The 21,071-nt window shown below is 42.9% G+C and overlaps 1 protein-coding gene across 2 annotated transcripts in view; it reads right to left on the reverse strand.

Moving 5' to 3' along the window:
• ISOC2 (isochorismatase domain containing 2) overlaps positions 1–21,071 on the reverse strand; it is a 224,627-nt gene that overhangs the window by 185,969 nt on the left and 17,587 nt on the right. For both annotated transcript variants that reach the window (XM_075840003.1, XM_075840002.1), the window contains exon 2: positions 10,396–10,536. In XM_075840003.1, the coding sequence (XP_075696118.1) occupies positions 10,396–10,527 (132 nt within the window). In that variant the 5' untranslated portion in view covers positions 10,528–10,536. The remainder of the gene's footprint in view (positions 1–10,395; positions 10,537–21,071) is intronic.

Raw genomic sequence — 21,071 nt, forward strand, 5'->3', positions numbered from 1 at the left:
AAACTGAACGCTGTGATACAGCAAGGGAAACAGAATTGGAAAATGACAGCCCGAAGGCCGTAAATGGATGCGCGTACAGCACAGAGTAGAGAGCCAGGACGACATAGACGCCGGCATCAGTCACCGACGCCGACGCCAAGGCACAAACATACCATAAAGTACGCACATCAGGATCCAATTAAAAATGCAGCAAATACACCGCATAGTAACATAGGCGGAGATCAGACGAGTCACAGAGAGAAAGCACGAATAAGGCCGATAAAGCGAGCAAACCCCCCCCCCCCATAAAAAAATTACATAAAAAAAATAATTAAAAAAATTATAAATAAAATAAACATTTTATTTAAAAAAATAATAATAAATTAAAAAAAAAAAAAAAAGGGGGACAGCACCACACCGAGCATAGCAATAGATACCCGAGAATGGATACACCTAAACCGCACAGACAAACCGCAGACCAAATTCAAGGTGGAGAACGGGGACAATAAAAAGAGTTGCACCCACACAAAGATGTATCATGGAAAAGCATATACCCCCTTATGGTTAGAGGAACGGGACATAGGAGATGGATTCATTCAGACCAAGTGGCTTAACAGTCTGCATCTTGAAAATCCACCGTGCCTCCTTCTGCAAAATACGCTTGTCCCAATCCCCTCCTCTGGTGGGTGCCTTGACCAATTCCATACCTTGAAACATAATGACAGAGGAGTCTCCAGAGTGACACTCCCAAACATGCCTTGAGACCGTGGTATCAACTTTGCCATTAATGTCGCATATGTGGTTACGGATTCTACGTCTGAACTCTCTTAGTTTTGCCCACATATTGCAACCCACAGCTACAGGTAATAAGGTACACCACCCCTTTTGAAAGGCAGTTGATAAAAGCCCTATTGTCAAACACCTCCCCCGTTACATTGCTCTTAAAGGTCTTGCTCTTGAGGACAGATGTGCAAGCCTTACAGCGACCACAACGATATGAACCAACAGTATTGGTAGACAGCCAGGTAGTGGCACCCGTTCCCTCAAGATGGCTGTGCACCAGTCGATCCCTAAGGTTACGGCCTCTACGAAAAGTGATCTGTGGCCAGTCCCCAACCAGACTACCCACATCAGGGTCTGTTTTGAGTATGTCCCAATGGGATGCCAATATATTCCTAACCTCCCGATGAGCAGCATCGTAGGTCCCAATCACTCGAATTACATTTTCATCAACCGGCCGCACCCTGGGATTGAGCAAGGACTCCCTGTCAGATGCCATGGCATGCTGGTATGCCGATCTCAGCACACTGCCAGGGTACCCCCTACGCTCAAAACGATTCTTCAACCCCATGGCAGATGCTCTGAAGTCAGATATAGTAGTGCAATTTCGTCTCGCTCTAATATATTGTCCTTTGGGTATTCCCATCTTTAAGGATCTAGGATGCCAACTGTCCCATCTCAGCAAATTGTTAGTGGCAGTGGGTTTCCTATGCATCTCTGTCTTAATGTACCCCTGATCCGTCTTCTCTATCTGTATGTCCAAAAACGTTATCCTCCTATCCCTGATATCCGATGTAAAAAAGAGACCCAGGCTGTTAACATTTAGGATCGACACAAAATCCTTGAATTCCGCTGAGGTCCCTGACCATAGGATGAAGACATCATCTATGAATCTTATCCATAACACGATGGAGGAAACATACTTCTCCATCGCGTCACAGAACACAACTTCCCTCTCCCACCAGCCCAGATAAAGGTTGGCATAGCTAGGAGCACAAGGGCTACCCATAGCCACTCCTCTGAGCTGGTGGAAGAACTTGTGCTAAAAAAAAAAAGAAATTATGCTCAAGTACAAAGTGGAGCAACCGTAGAACAAACTGGTTATGTGCGTAGAACTGAGCACCTCTCTCCTTCAAAAAAGAGGTGTTAACTCTCAAGACGCTTCAGTGACGTTAGTGTGTGTGTATGTGGCCGCACCTAGTGATCTAGTAAGATCACTATGTGCAGAGTAAATGAATGGAGAGAAGTGTATGACGCTGATTGGTCAGCGTCATACACTTCTCTCCACAACACCCACTTCGTTAAAAAGTAAAACACGCCCAGTTGTCTATTAAGGTCATTAGCATAAAGCTAAAATCGTTCATAACTCTGTTAAAAATGATTGTTTTTCTAAATAAAAAACACTGCTGTGATCTACATTACAGCGCCGATCACATTATGTAGAAGATAGGGCACTTATAATGTGGTGACAGAGCCTCTTTAAGTATTTTGCAAGAACATCAGTAGAAAGGTTGGAGGTTCATAATGAGCCAAATAAGTCACCTATCGGTTCCAATAATAGACAGTCAGGTCTCGTATGCAGAGGCAAGAGTAATGTCCAAATATAAGTGTAGTATAGTTTGGTTCAGAACTTGTAATTCAACTTATAGTATCATAAACGTCCACTAGGTGGCAGCAACCTATAAGTATTTAGCAAGGATCCACTAGAAATAAACTGAGATTTAGAAAAATATGGTAATATGTATAGCAAGACCTCCTATGGATATGGATAGCATGAGAGTCCAAATGTTAGATATTTGAGTGAGCCAAAAGGGTGATTATTTATGAGCTACTGTTGGGAAGCAGTGGAAATAATAAAACCCACTAAAGAGCTTGTTCTACTGCCCAAAAGCTGCCTCCAGCAGCTACCACAACAATGTCCCTGTAATTTTGCAGCATCGTAAGGCGACAGGAAGTTACCTCTCCAGTCTGTGTCCCGGTCCCTACAATGCTGGAAGTGCCTGCTAGGTGATATGCCAGCCAGTGTCAGTCGGTACCAGATACTTTGCAGCGTTTAAGAGATCAGATCCCCCGTTGGAATGACCCAAGTAAGGCAGATGAAGCATGGAAGGGAAAGTGAGCGGCAATCAAGCAGCCGCTAGTGCACTCGGCCGGGTTGTAGACCACAAGGTGGCCGACGGGCCTGAGATGCGCGCTGTGTACCATGTACACCGGCGCTCCCTGAGCTTAAATATGTTGTCCACTCTGGTGGTGGATATAGTCACCGTGTCCAGAAAGTGACAAATCGGGCCGTGGATGGTCACGCAATACAGTGGATAGACCACCAGGGATCAGGAGCTGCAGCACTAAAAGATGCCCCGCCTCCAGAATCTAAATTCTAATTATTTGCGCATGCGCTGTGCACCTACAGACTCAAGGGACAACGATCTAGTGGAAATTTGTACTTTATGTTTCAATATCATGTTCCCATGCATAATAATCTATTTCTTAATCGTGTGGGTATGTGGACGCACTAGGCTGCACCGTCGTAGCGGAGAGGCAGCTGGCTAAACAACAGAGCACCCAATCAATACAAAGTCCCGCTCTAGGGTACCTGAATAGTCCAGACAGTGGCCGAGGACTTAGCACGGATGGAGGTGGGTGCAGCAGGTTACACCAGACGTGGCGGATGACAGCAGGTGTAGCAGGTTGCGCCAGACATGGCGGATGAAACTAGACGTTGCAGTTAAGACTGGACGTGGCAGAAGACACTGGACGCAGCAGAAGACACTGGAAGTGGCAGACGACAGCAGGTGCAATAGGACACGACTCCAACACTAACAGGCTCAGGAACAAGGACACAGCACGGGATACGGGTAACAGCAGGAATAGGATAACACTAAGGGACTATTTGCAAGACTGACATGGGAATACTAACAACGCTCAGGGAATGAGAAAAGGGGCAGGGTCCATCTTATAGTCCAGGGAATCATGGGATGGTTGATGATGATTACCATGTCCGCGTGCTGGCCCTTTAAGGCCGGGCACGAGCAAGCGTGCGCACCCTACGGGACACAGTGGACCACTGGCGTCTACTGGGAAGGAGATGCGAGCCAGCACTCTAAGATCCATGGCTGTGGCCACCGGGTGGTGAGTAAACCCGACGGTCCGCGGCCATGGACGCTACAGCATGTCTATGCTTGTCGTTATTTCAGTGTGCATTCAAACTGATTTTTTTCATTGTACTAATTAACTTATTTAATTGAAGTTGTACATTTGTGTATTTATAAGCTACTCCGTACTGAGCCATTTAGGCTGTATCCATATTGCGCGTTTTTGTTGAGTTTTTTTAAATGCTGAAAAGAAAAATGCATGAGTTTTTTAAATACCTATGAGTTTTACAAAGTATTTCAGCTGTAATCTGGTTTTTAATTTACTAGTCATAGGCTTAACTTATTCATACGAACGGGATAATCGGCTGTGTGAGGGCTGTTTTGTTAACGGACGTCACATGGCTGCATTAAAGAGGCTCTTGTCACCACATTATAAGTGGCCTATCTTCTACATAATGTGATCGGCGCTATAATGTAGATTACAGCAGTGTTTTTTTTATTAAGAAAAACGATCATTTTTGACGGAGCTATGACCTATATTAGCTTTATGCTAATGAGTTTCTTAATGGACAACTGGGCGTGTTTTAGTTTTTGACCAAGTGGGCGTTGTGGAGAAAAGTGTATGACGCTGACCAATCAGTCACCAATCAGCGTCATACACTTCTCTCCATTCATTTACACAGCACATAGTGATTTTGCTAAACCACTATGTGCAGTCACTTACTCACATATTAACTTTACTGAAGTATCATGACAATGAATAGACATCACTACCAGCCAGGACGTGATGTCTATTCACAATCCTGACACTTCGGTAATGTTTGTGTGAAATTTACAGCACAGAAAGCGTAATCTCGTTTTAAATGACAGTTTACAGCGTAATCTCGCAAGATTACGCTTGCTATGCTGTAAATCTCACACAAACGTTACCGAAGTGTCAGGATTCTGAATAGACATCACGTCCTGGTTGGTAGTGATGTCTATTCACTGTCAGGACACTTCAGTAACGTTAATATGTGAGTAAGTGACGGCACATAGTGATCTAGCAAGATCACTATGTGCTGTGCAAATGAATGGAGAGAAGTGTATGACGCTGTTTGGTCACTGATTGGTCAGTGTCATACACTTCTCCCCACAACGCCCACTTGGTCAAAAAGTAAAACACGCCCAGTTGTCAATTAAGAAAGTCATTAGCATAAAGCAAAAATAGCTAACGCCATCAAAAATGATCGTTTTTGTAAATAAAAAAAACACTGCTGTAATATACATTACAGCGCCGATCACATTATGTACAAGATAGGGCACTTATAATGTGGTGACAGAGCCTCTTTAAAATCAATGTACGTCTATGGGGCTATTCAAATGGCTGTTTTTTTTGTGAACGGCCCGTGAAAAAAATAGGATCTTCTAGGATCCCTCAATATACTCAAGTCTATGATGGATCTGTGAAATCGGTTCTCCTTCCCTTCTGAGCCTTGCCGTGGATCCAAATAGCAGGGTATAACCACATATGGGGTATTGCTGTAATCGGAAAAAATTGCTTTACAAATGTTGGGGTGCTTTTTCTCCTTTATTCCTTGTAAAAATTAAAAATGTCTACACCGTGTTCCAAATTATTTTTCACATTGGATTTAAGTGTCAAACTTTTAATTATTAGTTTTTCAATTAAACTCATGGATGGTATTGTGTCTTCGGGCTCTTGGATCATTGTAATCAATCTCAGACACCTGTGATAATTAGTTTTCCAGGTGTGCCCAATCAAAAGAAAACTACTTAAGAAGGACGTTTCACATTATTAAGCAGGCCACAGGTTTCAAGCAATATGGGAAAGAAAAAGGATCTCTCTGCTGCCGAAAAGCGTGAAATAGTGCAATACCTTGGACAAGGTATGAAAACATTGGATATTTCAAGAAAACTTAAGCGTGATCATCGTACTGTGAAAAGATTTGTGGCTGATTCAGAGCACAAATGGGTTCGTTCAGATAAAGGCATAATGAGGAAGGTTTCTGCCAGACAAATTAATAGGATTAGGAGAGCCGCTGCTAAAATGCCATTGCAAAGCAGCAAACAGGTATTTGAAGCCGTTGGTGCCTCTGGAGCCCGCGAACCTCAAGGTGTAGGATCCTCCAGAGGTTTGCAAGTGTGCATAAAGCTATTATTCGGCCACCCCTAAAAGATGCTCACAAGCAGAAACGGTTGCAGTGGGATCAGAAATACATGAAGACTAATTTTCAAACCGTGTTGTTTACTGATGAGTGTCGTGCAACCCTGGATGGTCCAGATGGATGGAGTAGTGGATGGTTGGTGAATGGCCACCATGTGCCAACAAGGCTGCGATGTGAGCAAGGAGGTGGCGGAGTCATGTTTTGGGCTGGAATGATGGGGAGAGAGCTGGTAGACCCCTTTAGGGTCCCTGACGGTGTGAAAATGACCTCTGCAAAGTACGTAGAGTTTATGACTGACCACTTTCTTCCGTGGTACAAAAAGAAGAATCGTGCCTTCCGTAGCAAAATTATCTTCATGCATGACAATGCATCATCTCACGCTGCAAAGAATACCTCTGTGTCATTGGCTGCTATGGGCATAAAAGGAGAGAAACTCATGGTGTGGCCCCCATGTTCCACTGACCTCAACCCTATTGAGAACCTTTGGAGCATGCACAAGCAAAATATCTATGAGGGTGGGAGGCAGTTCACATCAAAACAGAAGCTCTGGGAGGCTATTCTGACATCCTGCAAAGATATTCAAGCAGAAACTGTCCAAATACTCACAAATTCAATGGATGCAAGAATTGTGAAGGTGATATCAAAGAAGAGGTCCTATGTTAACATGTAACTTGGCCTGTTAAGTTTTTTTTGATTGAAAGAGCTTTTGATTTCTGTAAATATGACCTCCTGATGCTGCAAATTCAACAAATTACCATTTTAGTTCTCTTTACAACCTTTAAAATGTTTTGATCTCTGTTGTGCATAATAATTTGAAACAGTGCATTTTGAGTTTTTTATTTCTAAAAAAAAATATGTTATCATTAGATTTGTTCAATAAAATTTGCATTATACTCCAACAGTTGATGGGTTAAAGATTATACTGACTGTCATTTGCATCAACTATTTAGGAAAATCAGCTAAAAATAACATTTGCATAATAATTTGGAACGCGGTGTAAGATTTACATTTTCACAGACTAATTCAGATAAATTTAGCAAATCACCTGAGGAGTCAAAATGCTAACTACACCCCTAGATAAATTCCTTGGGGGTGTAGTTTCCAAAATGGAGTCACTTTAGGGGGGTTTCTACTGTTTTGGCACCACCTGACCTCTTCAAACCGGACATGGTGCCTAAAATATATTCTAAAAAAAAAGGAGGCCCCAAAATCCTCTAGGTGCTCCTTTTCTTCTGAGGCTGGTGTTTCAGTCCATTAGCGCACTAGGGCCACCTGTGGATTGTTTCTAAAAACTGCAGAATCGGGGCAATAAATATTAAGTTGCGTTTCTTTGGTAAAACCCTCTGTTACAGAATTTTTTTTATTCCAAATGAACTTCGGCAAAAAAAAAATGTTACTGTCAATTTCTCCTCTACATTGCTTTAATTCCTGTGAAACACCTAAAGGGTTAAGAAACTTTCTGAATGCTGTTTTGAATATGTTCATGGGTGCAGTTTTTAAAATGGGGTGATTTATGGGGACTTTCTAATATATAAGGCCCTCAAAGCCACTTCAGAACTGAACTGGTCCCTGAAAAAATAGCCTTATAAAATTTTCTTGGAAATGTGGGAAATTGCTGCTAAAGTTATAAGCCTTGTAACTAACTAGAAAAATAAAAGGATATTCATAAAACGATGCAAACATAAAATAGACATATGGGAAATGTTAACTAGTGACTATTTTGTGTGTTATTACTATCTGTTTAACAAGCAGATACATTTAAATTTAGAAAAAGGCAAATTTTTGCAGATTTTCTCGATTTTGGCGTTTTTCACAAATAAATATTGAATTTATCGACCAGATATTTTCACTAACAAAATACAATATGTCACAAGAAAACAATCTCAGAATCGCTTGGATATGTAAAAGTATTCCCAAGTTATTACCACATAAAGTAACACACATCAGATTTTAAAAAATCGTCTGTGTCCACAAGGCAAATTCAGGCTATGTCCTGAAAGGGTTAAGGTATTCCTGATGAGTGCCGCAACTTTTCTTCCTATTGTTGGACTATGCTACAAGTAACTCTAATTTGTTGATGAGCACCCCGGAGAAAAACCCTTGGGCTCGATGAGGTATTGCTGTAGTGTGCTTTTTTTTCTCTATTTTTCTTGACCCTGGTTATTACTGGATTGTTTTTTTGTAATTCCTTGTAGAATATGGTATGTTCAACATGTGTTAGAACCCTTATTTAATAGTTTCGGTGTCCGCTGATTTTGTTTTTTTAGTTAGCTATAAATGTTTTTCAGTTTAATGCCTCATCAATGCAACTGTATTGAGGATGGACCCATAATGTGCCTCCATAATGTTCTCCCCTAGAAGCATTGCTCACACAGACACCATTAAGTAGCACAGAGTGCCTACGTTTTCGCATAACGTTGCTGGTTATTTTTTACCTTATTTGATTTCTAAAAATCAAATCAAAAGCTGAAAAAAAAAATTCTGTTTTTTTTTTAGCTGTTTTTCTCTTTATACAATGAAAAACAGCTCTAAAAGCGGCTCAAGAAGTGACATGGTATTCCTTTTTATGGGCGGTTTTTTTACACGCAGTTTTCTAAAACGGCGGCGTAAAAAAACGCCCCTTCTGAGTGAAACGCCGTTTTTTTCCAGAATTCAATGGGCAGATGTTTGTAGGCATTCAGCTACTACTTTTTCGGACGTATTTCCAGGCGTTTACGCTATCAGAATTTGGACTTCGATACCGATACTTCGTTTAGTATTGAGATTTCGATAGCAATTCGATACTTTGATAAACAGTAATAAAAAAAAATGTCTTCCATTTTCTGATGTGAGGCGCGTGGTGTGATGATGAATTTAACCTCCACGTGCCTCACATTAATAGTAATTAACCCCTTCATGTTTCTCAGTCATAATGGGTTAATGTGTAAGGTACATGATGGGGTTAATTACTATTAATGTGAGGCACATGAAGGTTAAATTCATCACACCCTGTGCCCCACAATAAGTGATAGAAAGCAGTTTTTATTTTATTTTTTTATAGCGTACACATTATAAAAGATGCAAAAAAATTGTTGTGCAGGTTATTATGGCCGCGCCAATACCGAATATGTATATTTTATGTATTGAGACTTATTTTACTGTTTATTGTAAAAAAGGTGTGTGTGTATTTTTTTAAATTTAACATTACTTTATGTTTTTTATTTGTTTTTAAACTTTAATGTACTGGCATATATCTACAGTACAGTACATTAGCATGTTTACTGATAGTACACAGGCAGTTGTTAGGACATACCTAAGTATGCCCTAACAACAGGAAATATGGTAAGACAGCCCTGGGTACCTTCAATGGACCCTGGGCTGTCTGCCCATATATGGTATGTCCCTCAATCGCGTCACAGGAATTCCCTGTGACGCGATCCAAAGGGCGTCCCCCCTTCTCTTTTTCCCCTGAATGCTGCAGTCCGCTGTGATCGCAGCATTCACGGGAATAGCGGCGGAGATGAGAGGTTTCTATGATCTCCACCAGCGGGGCTGCGGCTGTGTAATACAGCCATTGCCCCGCTCCTGACAGGCAGTACGTGCTGTCAGCATGAGGTGATGCGGTCGACGCTGCACTAATGAGCGGCAGTTCAGGCACTGAGGACAGAACATGGGGGTGTTTTGCAGTGCGCCCGCCATGTTCTGTCTTCAGTGCTGGCGCTCATTAGTGCAGCGCTGGCCGCATCGCATCATCCTGACCCCGCGCACTTGTCAGGAGCGGGGCAATGACTATCACACGGCCGCAGCCCCGCTCTCATACATTCATGTATTACAATACTGAGCTGTGCGGCCGCACAGCTAAGTATCGAAATACATGAAATAACGATATCGAACCGTTTGGGGATGCACAGTATCGAAACAGTATCGAAGTTTCGATGCATCGTGCATCTCTACTGAAAACACAGTGTGTGAACATACCCTAACCCATTTCCAGTAATTGAGGAAAACTGGGCAAGCCCATCAGATTCGTAACATTGTACCTGTGTGGACGCAGCAGCACCAATATTTATCAAAGCAAGAGGGATTGATTTTGTATAGGAACTCTAGTGTCTTAGACCATCTGGTAAGTGTCTTGACGGAGTTCTCCTGCATCTCGAGGAACCATAAGGGTGCTTTAACAAAAAAAAAAATATTTCTCTGGTTCTTCCCAGTTCCTTCCCCGGAAGTTTGGTTTGTCTAGGGCTCCTTTAAGGAATAGACCTAGGTGAAATTTTGAGAACAGGCCCAAGAGGAGGGAAAGAAGTGGTACGAAGGATTCGTGAAGAGTCGGGAAACTATTTATCGTATTTACCAAAGTAATCAATATTCTCAAAACTTTAACTATTTAAATATTTCTTTACCTGGAGTAATCGTGCTGCCACAGACACAATCTGATTGAAAAAGGCTACATTATGTCGGAACTTCTCTTGCATGTCACATAAAAACAAGACGCTGGACTGCTGACCCAGCTTTCCTAGGCGACTTAGTGACATTTCCTTTATCTAGAAAAAAGAATACATACTTAATATAGACCAATAAAAATGTAGTGTTTTACTTAAAATAAAAGTCATGTACAAGAAAGAAAACTGCCAGCTAAATACCTTGTTGTTGTATCAAGTAGTAATGAGCCCTTTAGGCTATGTTCACACTGAGGTTTTTGCAGGCGGAATTTCTGCCTCAAAATTCCGTTTGGATGTTTGAGGCAGATTTTCCTCTCCCTGCACGCCGATTTTCGCTGCGTTTTTCGCCCACGGCGATTGAGCACCGCGGGCATAAAACGCAGCGCAATACACTTTCCCTGCCTCCCATTGAAGTCAATGGGAGGTCAGAGGCGTAAACGCCCATAGGCATGTCCCTTCTTTCTCCCGCGAGACGGTTTTACCGCTCGCGGGAAAAAGATGCCTCCGTCTCCCATTGAAATCAATGGGAGGCATTTTCTAACCGTTTTTGACGAGTTTTGCGGCGCGGTTTCCTCATCAAAAAACTCAGTGTGAACATACCCTTAGAAACCAGGCAGCATTGTGTAAGTATCCATGAAGCTGTGCATCTCAACTAAATGTATAAGTCAAATCGATATCTACTGTACGTAGGCATTTAAAGCTATGGACGCCTTTGACATAGAACATTTTTTTTTACATAGGTTAGTGGTTACCTTCAGTTTTTAAAAGTTGCCCTGTTTTAGGCCATAATTTTCTATTCCTTCATCCTAGCAACTTGCTCTGGTTTTAGACTTTGCTCACCCAGTAATACATGCTGGATGTGACTTCTGTGTGTTTCCATCTAACCTCTCTTGGCTCCCATTGCTTTCAATGGGAAGAAGTGGCGTAGTTTATACGGGGCTGATGCAATTCCCTGAGATAATCCAACGGGTTGGTTCCCGTTTTTCCTTCTTGTTTAAAAATTTGATTTAGTGGAGTAAGGATTGATTTATAAAACTTCTCTTTTATTAAGCTTATGATAAAAATTAGGATAACACAAATATTGTGAAAAGACAGATATACAGATCAGTTATTTGGGTGATTGCTTGGGTTTTGGTTTCTTTTATTTCAGCGGTTCATTTGAGTTGGGTATTATGGAGATCACACACTGGTCCTTTGTTTTTCTCCTGCACAAATTCTATTCCTATCTTAGATTGGCTTGGTAATGAGCTTGGCACCCGTTCTAAGAAGAACAACCAATTACCGCTGGTACCTGACCCTAGCTTTCTAAAGTGTTTACTCTCGCTAGAATATTAGGAAGGCAGTAGGCAGGGGCATAGCTAAAGGCTCATGGGCCCAATGCAAAAGTTCTTCTTGGCCTCCCAAATTCTTCTTATGGCCGACGGGCCGAAGCTTTCAGGTGTATCGTTGGGTCACTTAGGAGAGCACCCCCATGGTAGGCTTAGATTGAAGGCCCATATGTAATATAGTCTGCTGGGCCCTGTATCTAAGCCTACCACATGTTAGACTTAGATACAGGGCCCGTATGTGATACTGTGTGATACTGTCTGCTAGGCCTTGTGGTAGGCTTAGATACAGGGCCCCAGCAGCCAGAAATCTTGTACTTACCCGCCTCTTCGGCTCCGGGCGCAGTGCAGGTCCTGACGCCATTCAGTGTCATGACATTGTGCGCGGCGCTCCTAGCATCGTGACGTTATTAAGTCATGGCGCTAAAGACGTCCGGACCAGCGCTGCACCCGGAGCGAGGAGGGTAAGTATACTGTTATATACTGTTACTGTAGTAACAGGGGCCCGAATAGTTTATTACTTAGGCACCAGTTTCTATTGTAACTGTAAATAGGTGTGGTGCGGGGGGCCGTGGGCTCCCTTGGCTTTGGGTGCCCGCTTGCAATTGCAACCTCGATAGCTACGCCACTGGCAGTAGGAGACAGCCCCAAATTACCTGTAGGAGAAATAAAAGTCTAAAGGATAAACTTGTTACAAGTCACTACACAGTAGAACCTCATGAAAAGTGCTGAATGCATAGGAGACTGCTTGGGGCATTTAGATGTGGTAATTGTCCGGCATGTGAAGCTATAGTACTAACTAAAACATTCACAATTACAACTACAGGCTTCAAATTTACCAACAGACAGTTTATTAACTGAAAGACCAAGCGGTTTTCCACCCGGCCAAATGCACCTGTCATAAGGACTATGTAGGCAAGACAAAGCGTGAGTTCAGACGAAGAATAAGGGACCATCACAATGGCATTCTAAACCAAAGCTATACCTCTGTCTCTTGGCATTTATGGTCATCACATGGGTGGGGGGGGAGGACTCCAAGGCCATAAGGTTTCAAGGAACACAACCAATAGAACCAAACCACACAGGGGGTAGGTAACTGGGACAAGCAACTGCTGCAAACAGAAGGCAAATGGATACATCGACTGAGATCAGTAGCCCTGGATGGTCTGAATGAGAACCAAAGCTATGCTTGTTTCCTATAAACAAACCCTTAGGCCTCATTTACACGAGCGTAATATACGCACGTGCGACGCGCGTGCTTTTCACGCGTGTCGTATGCACCTATATTACTCTATGGGGCAGTGCAGACAATGCGTGAATTTTGCGCAGCGCGAGTGCGTTGCGTAAAACTCACGACATGTTCTATAATCGTGCGTTTTTCGCGCATCACGCACCCATTGAAGTGAATGGGTGCGTGAAAACCACGCATGCCGCACGGAAGCACTTCCGTGCGGACTGCGTGGTTTGCGCAACAGCTGTCAAAAGGATGAATGTAAACAGAAAAGCACTACGTCCTTTTCTGTTTACAAACATCCAAACGGAGTGTCAAATTAGAGATGAGCGCACCGAACTTCACCGGGTTTGGCCGAACTCGTTTTGACCGAACCCGGGAAAAAAATTTCCGGTACGCGACTTCAGGAGACACACTGTCCACGGTGCTGAAAGAGTTAAACTGGTTCAGCACCCTGGACAGTGACTTCCGATCACAATATACATGAACGTGTAAAGAAAAGAAGAAGTTCTGACTTACCGCTAACTCCCGGCTTCTTCCTCCAGTCTGACCTCCCGGGATGACAATTCAGTCCAAGTGACAGCTGCAGCCAATCACAGGCCAAGCACAGGCTGCAGCCAATCACAGGCTGCAGCGGTCACATGGACTGCCGCGTCATCCAGGGCCGGATGACAAGAGAGGGACGCGTCACCAAGGCAACGGCCGGGAGACCGGACTGGAGGAAGCAGGAAGTTCTTGGTAAGTATGAATGTCTTTTTTTAATTCACAGGTTGGTGTATATTGTGATCGGAATTCACTGTCGAGGGTGCTGAAAGAGTTACTGCCGATCAGTTAGCTCTTTCAGCACCCTGGACAGTGACGGACGTCAACTAGCCTCATCTCTATGATGGCGGCTGCGCGAAAATCACGCAGCCGCGCATCTTACACTGATGACACACGGGGCTGTCAAGTGCCTTTTGCGCACGCCAAACGCTGCGTTTTTTGGCCTGAGCAAAACGCACACGCTCGTGTAAATGAGGCCTTAGGCTGGATTCACACGAGGTCATTACGTCCGTAATTGATGGACGTATTTCGGCCGCAAGACCCGGACCGAACCCAGTGCAGGGAGCCGGGCTCCTAGCATCATAGTTATGTACGATGCTAGGAGTCCCTGCCTCGCTGCCGGACAACTGTCCCATACTGTAATCATGTTTTCAGTACGGGACAGTTGTCCGGCAGCGAGGCAGGGACTCCTAGCATCGTACATAAGTATGATGCTAGGAGCCCGGCTCCCTGCACTGTGTTCGGTCTGGGACTTGCGGCCGAAATACGTCCGTCAATTATGGACATAATGACCTCGTGTGAATCCAGCCTTACTATAAAATCCTGTGTTCAGCAAGTCTGGATGTCCCAAGGGGTCTCCAGTAGCAAATGCATCTAGTACACATATGCCATAAAATTAATAGACTAACAAAATAGACTGGATATTTTTCTTTAATAATAAAAACTGCTTTGGGTTCATGAATTCCCCCTGTATATAGCACCCACTGTAGATAGCACCACACCCCCTGTATATAGTGCCACCACCTGCAGATAGCGCCACCCCCCGTAAATGGCACCCCCTTTCTGTGAATAGCACCACTGTAGCTCTCTGTAGGAGCGGAATTTCACTGACCAGGGATTCCGCTCCTACAGGAAGCCCCTGATGTCTCTGTCCATATATTGACAGTGATGGCAGCGGTTAACTCTAAAAGCGGAATCCCCTGCCCGAGTGGGGATTCCACTCCAGGAGTAGCCCCTGACGTCACTGTCCATATATGGATAGTGACGTCAGGGGTTAACTCTAAAAGCGGAATCCCCTGCCCGAGCGGGGATTCGGCCCCAGAAGTAGCCCCTGACGTCACTGTCCATGTATGGATAGTGACCCCAGGGGCTTCTCCAGTAGCGGAATCCCCAGCCAGTGTGTCAGCTGGGGATTCCGCTCCTAGAGAGAGCCACTAATGTAACTGTCCAAATGGACAGTGACATCAGGGGCTCTCTCTAGAAGCGCAATCCCCAGCCCGAGCGATCGGACACCGGAGATTCCGCTCTTAGGGGGAGTTCCGGTGGCGCTATCTACAGTGGGGCTGCGATGCTATCTACAGCGGGGGGGTTGCTATCTGCAGGAGGGTGGCACTATCTACAGTGGGGATGGAGAGACAGCGGGGGCTCCCTATACGAGGGGAATCCTTGGCCACAGTGCTGGCCAGGGATTCTGATGCTGGAGGGAGCTTAGGTGGCGCTATCTACAGAGGGTTTTGAGCTACCTACAGGGGGATGTGTGTGGCGCTATCTACAGTGGGGGGTGTATTCCGGGGCTCTCAAACCCCCGGCCGACATGAGAGCGCAGCGCTGCTCACACTGAAGCAGCACTGCACTCATTAAACCCGTTCCAGGCTGTCAACTGCACAGGGCATCGGCAGTTGGAACGTATATAGCCGTATGGCAGTCGTGAAGGGTTTAATCAAAAATGATATGTACCCCAAATAGGTGCCATTAAAAAGTACAACCAATCCCGCAAAAAAGGTCCTCAAACAGCTATGTCGATGGAAAAATAAAAAATTATAGCTTTTTGAATGCAACTATAGAAAAACTAAAAAAATAGGTTGGTCATTAGGGCCTAAATTAGGCTGGTCACTTAGTGGTTAATAGTGTGTGGTTCATCAGTATTGCTTTAAATAGTAATAATAAAAGTTATATTTCAACTCGATAAAAACATTTTCTGAATAGGTAGTTGGGAAATAGGGTTTTAGCTTGCCTTTTGGCAACTAGGTTTCTTTCACACTACCGTTACTTTCCGTTTACCTCTCTTCCGTCAAAGGAAGAGAGGACCTAAAGATTAAACGGAAAGCAACGGTTCCGTTAGAATTACCATTGATTTCAATGATAATTCTTTTGTTTCAGTCGCTTTCAGTTTGTCTCCGTTCGCTAGGTTTCCGTTTTTTCAAAGTTCTGCAGACTGCACTTTTGCTTCCGTCAAAAAAGGAAACCTAGCGAACAGAGACAAATGGAAATCAACTGAAACAAAAGAATTTCCATTGACTGTTGCTTTCCATTTAATCTTTCGATCCTCTCTTCCACTGACGGAAGAGAGGTAAACGTATATTAACAGTATTGTGAACTTAGCCTTAAGACCCTTATAGACCGGCCGATAAGCGGCCGTTGCAGCGAGCGCCGATCAACGAGACATCGTTGATCTGCGCTCGCTTGCTCCTGTCACAAGGAGCTATGGATGGGGACCAGCGGTCGTTACTCCGATCGCTCGTCCCCATACATTATTATCATGTCGGTAGCGCGTCTCCCTGTTTACACAGGGAGATGTGGTGCCGACAACGTTAATCTTTTACTTTTTTTAAACTATACGACCAGCAGATGATTGAGCATTTGCTCGTTCATCTGCTGATCGTTCCTGTTTACACAGGGCAATTATCGGCAATGAGCATTATATTAACGCTCGTCTGCCCGATAATCATCCTATGTAAAAATCCCTTTAGTCATTAGAATTTGTTCATGTGCCTGCCGCCTATCAGGGTCCTTCTGGTGTTTTGTTGCTTCTTAGAACAGGTGACCAGCTCATTACCAAGGTAGGGAAAGCCAATCTTAGGCTTCGTTCACATCTGCACTAGGGCTCCGTTCCGACGTTCCGTCAGAGGTTTCCGTCGGAACAGAGCCCTGACAGACACAAACGGAAACCATAGGTTTCCGTTTCCATCACCATTGTTTTCAATGGTGACAGATCCGGTGCCAATGGTTACCGTTTGTCTCCGATGTGCAAGGGTTCCGTAGTTTTGACGGAATCAATAGCGTAGTCGACTATAGTATTGATTCCGTCAAAACTACAGAACCCTTGTACAACAGAGACAAACGGAAACCATTGGCCCCGGATCCGTCACCATTGAAAACCTATGGTTTCCGTTTGTGTCTGTCAGGGCTCCATTCTAACGAAACATCGGAACTGAGCCGTAGCGCATATGTGAACAAAGCCTAAGATAGGAATAGTATTTGTGCAGGAGGCGAACAAAGCACCATTGTGTGATCTCGCTAATAGCCAACACAAATGCAATGACATAAGAGAAACCATAACCCAAGCAACCCCCCAAATAACTGTAATAATCTGTATGTCCGTCTTTTCAGAATATTTGTGTTATCCCAATTTCTATCATAAGCTTAATAAAAGCTAAGTCTTATAAATCAGACCTTCTCTACTAAATCTAACTGATTTTTCAGCTAACTGGAACTAAACAAAAAACGCAGATGACCTATCTTAGAGCGGGTTCTGTATCGCACATTTCATTCAAAACAATGGGAAGCTAAAAAAAAAACAACCAATAGCTTGGCCTCTGTTTAAAGTGTCCAAAACAGCTTGCATTTTAAAATCTGCATCCAAAATCAGCTTGGAAAACAAGCTGATTTTGGAGGCAGATTAAGCGATTTTCAGGTGTATTTGGAGCATAAAAAGCTTGTAATACTCTTGAAATGAACCTGCAAATAGTTTCCTATTGATTTCAATAGGAAATAAAAAAAAAGTGCTGTTCATTTAAGGGGGTATTCTTGGGGTATATCCACTTCCTCTGGCATCATTGCTCGTGTTCCTTATTTTTGGGATCATTCTGTGGCCTAAAAAGGAATCCCTTGTTTTTTTTAAGGAATTTAGAGGTTTTGAAATCCGGTCCCTTATGATTTGGCTTTTGAACTCTGTGGGACAAAAGGAAACGGGTAGGGAATCCCTTTCTCCTGTCTGAGGCTTTCTCAAGGCAGTCGTCCAACGGAGGACCGAACAAAACATCTCCGGAACATGGAATGGAGCAAAGCTTCCCCTTAGAGCCTGTGTCTCCATTCCATGTTTTCATCCAGATAACCCTTCTGGCTGAATTTGGAAGGACAGAAGACCTAGCTGATAAGCGGACAAAATCCACTGAAGCGTCGGCTAAAAAATCTGCTGCCTTAGATAGAACAGTGGAGGAGGAAAGGATCTGCTCCCTAGAGGTTTTCTGTCTGATATGCAGTTCTAACTGTGAGATCCAAATCTTTAACCCCTTAAAGACCACCAATACTTTTCACGTCGGTCACTAAGGGGCCTTAGGCTAGGCCGTCGCCTTTTCACGTGAGCCTAGTCTAAGTCCTGCACTGGTGTCCTGTGCAGGCTGGAGCTGGGGCTCTGCTGTCTGATAACAGCTGGGCTCCTGCTCCAACACCCGCGATCGAAGTTTACTTCGATTGCGGCCGTTTAACCCATTAAATGCCGCCGTCAATAGCGACCGCTGCATTTAACTTGTTTACAGAGGGAGTGAGCTCCCTCTGTCACCCATCGGCGGCCCGCAAATGCAATCGCGGATCTCCGATGGGGTGTCATGGCAGCCAGGGGCCTGATAAAAGCCCCCAGGTCTGCCCTAGACATATGCCTATTAGATTTACACTGACAGGCAATAATGCTCTGGTATACGAAGTATACCAGAGCATTATATCAGCGATCTGAAGATCGCATAGTAAAGTCCCCTAGTAGGACTAAAAAAAAAAAGTAATTAATGTGAAATGAAGATTATTAATAAAAATTACAGTAAAAAGTTTCCATAAAAAGTGGTTTTATTTAGTAAAAGTGTAAAAAAAAGAAATAAAAGTACACATATGTGGTATCACCGCGACTGTAATGACTCAATTAATAAAGTTAATATGTAATTTAAACCGCAAGGTGAACACCGTAAAAAAAAACAAGGGCGAAATTGCTATTTTTTTCCATTGCCCTCCAAAAAAGTCATAATAAAAATGAATGAATAAGTCCCATGCACCCCAAAACAGTACCAATCAAAACTATGTCTCGTCCCGCAAAAATCAAGCCCAAAAAATCACTACATTGATGGAAAAATAAAAAAATTACGGCTCTTGGAAAGCGACGATGCAAAAACAAATAATTCTAGTTCAAAAGTGTTTTTATTGTGCAAAAGTCGTAAAACATAAAAAACTATACATATGTGGTATCGCCGTAATCGTACCGACCCATAGAATAAAGGTAACATGTTATTTACGCCGCACAGTGAACGGCGTCAATATAAAACGCATAGAACAATGGTGGAATTTCAGTTTTTTTTTTTAATCCACCCAAAAAAAAAGTTAATAAAAAAAATTATATGTACCCTAAAATGGTGCTATTAAAAAGTAAAACTAATCCCGCAAAAAACAAGTCCTCATACAGCTATGTCGACGGAAAAATAAAAAAGTTATAGCACTTTGAATGCGACTATAGAAAAACGAATAAAATAGCTTGGTTATTAGGGCCTAAAATAGGCTGGTCACTAAGGGGTTAAGGACCTGGCCACACATATAGCTGCAATACCTGGTTTGAAGGCCCCCATAGAGGCTTCCCAATTTCTTTTTAAATAGTAATCTGCTTTCCCATCCATAAAGTCAGAAAGAGATCAAAGATATTCAAAAGCTTTCATGGATATTTTTGCTACTGGAGAATCTAGCCTAGGAATACTATCCCAGTCTTTGCAGAAATCTTCCTCAAAAGAATCTTAGGGATGCCTAACTTCCTGTCAGGGTTCTTCCATTCACGTTTAACCCCTTAAGGACACAGCCTGTTTTGGCCTTGTGGTCACAGCCAATTTTTTCATATCTGACATGTGTCACTTTATGTGGTAATAACTTTGGAATGCTTTTACCTATCCAAGCGATTCAGAGAATGTTTTCTCATGACATATTGTACTTTGTGTTACTGGAAAAATTTGGTCAATAAATTCAGTATTTATTTGTGGAAAACACCAAAATTTAGAGAAAATGTGCAAAAAAAAAGCATTTTTCTAAATGTAAACGTATCTGTTTGTAAAACAGATCGTAATACCGCACAAAATAGTTTACATTTCCCATATGTCTACTTTATGTTTGCATCGTTTTTTGAACGTCCTTTGATTTTTCTAGAACTTAGAACTTTAGCAGCAATTTCTCAAGAAAATTTCAAAAGGCTATTTTTTCAGAGGCCAGTTCAGTTCTGAAGTTGAGGGCCTTATATATTAGAAAGTCCTCATTAGTCACCCATTTTAAAAACTTCACCCCTCAAAGTATTCAAAACAGCATTCAGAAAGTTTCTTCACCCCTTAGGTGTTTCACAGGAATTAAAGCAAAGTAGAGGTGAAATTTACAATTTTAATTTTTTTGTAATACGTTTTTTTCTGTAACACAGAAGATTTTACCAGAGAAACACAACTCAATATTTATTGCCCAGATTCTGACGTTTTTAGAAATATCACACATGTGGCCCTAGTGTGGTAATGGACTGAAACATAGGCCTCAGAAGCAAAGGACTTTGAGGCCTCCTTTTTTTTTAAATATATTTTATGCACCATGTCAGGTTTGAAGGTCTTGTGGTGCCAAAACAGTGGAAACCCACCAAAAGTGACCCCATTTTGGAAACTACACCCTTCAAGAAATGTGTCTAGGGGTATAGTTACCATTTTGACCCCACAGGTTTTTTTGCTAAACTTATTGGAATTAGTCTGTAAAAATGAAAATCTAATTTTTTTCTGAAAAAAACGTGGAAAGTTTTAATTTTTACAAGGAATAAAGGAGAAAAAGCACCACAAGATTTGTAAAGCAATTTCTCCCGATTACGGCACTACCCCATATGTGGTAATAAACTGCTGTATGGACCCACGACAGGGCTCAGAAGGGAAGGAGCGCCATTTGGATTTTGGAGTGCAGATTTTGATGGAATGGTTTTCGGTGCCATGTCGTGTTTGCAACGCCGTGGAGGGACCATAACAGTGGAAACCCCTCAAAAGTGACCCCATTTTGGAAACTACACTACACCCCCAAGGATTTTTTTTTTTTAGGGGTATAGCAAGCATTTTGACCCCGCAGAGTTTTTGCGGAATTTATTGGAATTGGGACGTGAAATTGAAAATCTAAATTTTTTCGAATAAAATTTCGTTTTAGCTGAGATTTTTTCATTTTCACAATAGATAAAAGAGAAAAAGCACCACAACATTTGTAAAGCAAGTTCTCCCGAGTACAGCAGTACCCCATATGTGGTAATAAACTGCTGTTTGGACACACGGCAGGGCTTAGAA

Source organism: Rhinoderma darwinii, chromosome 10 (assembly GCF_050947455.1).
Source record: "Rhinoderma darwinii isolate aRhiDar2 chromosome 10, aRhiDar2.hap1, whole genome shotgun sequence".
Taxonomy (NCBI): domain Eukaryota; kingdom Metazoa; phylum Chordata; class Amphibia; order Anura; family Rhinodermatidae; genus Rhinoderma; species Rhinoderma darwinii.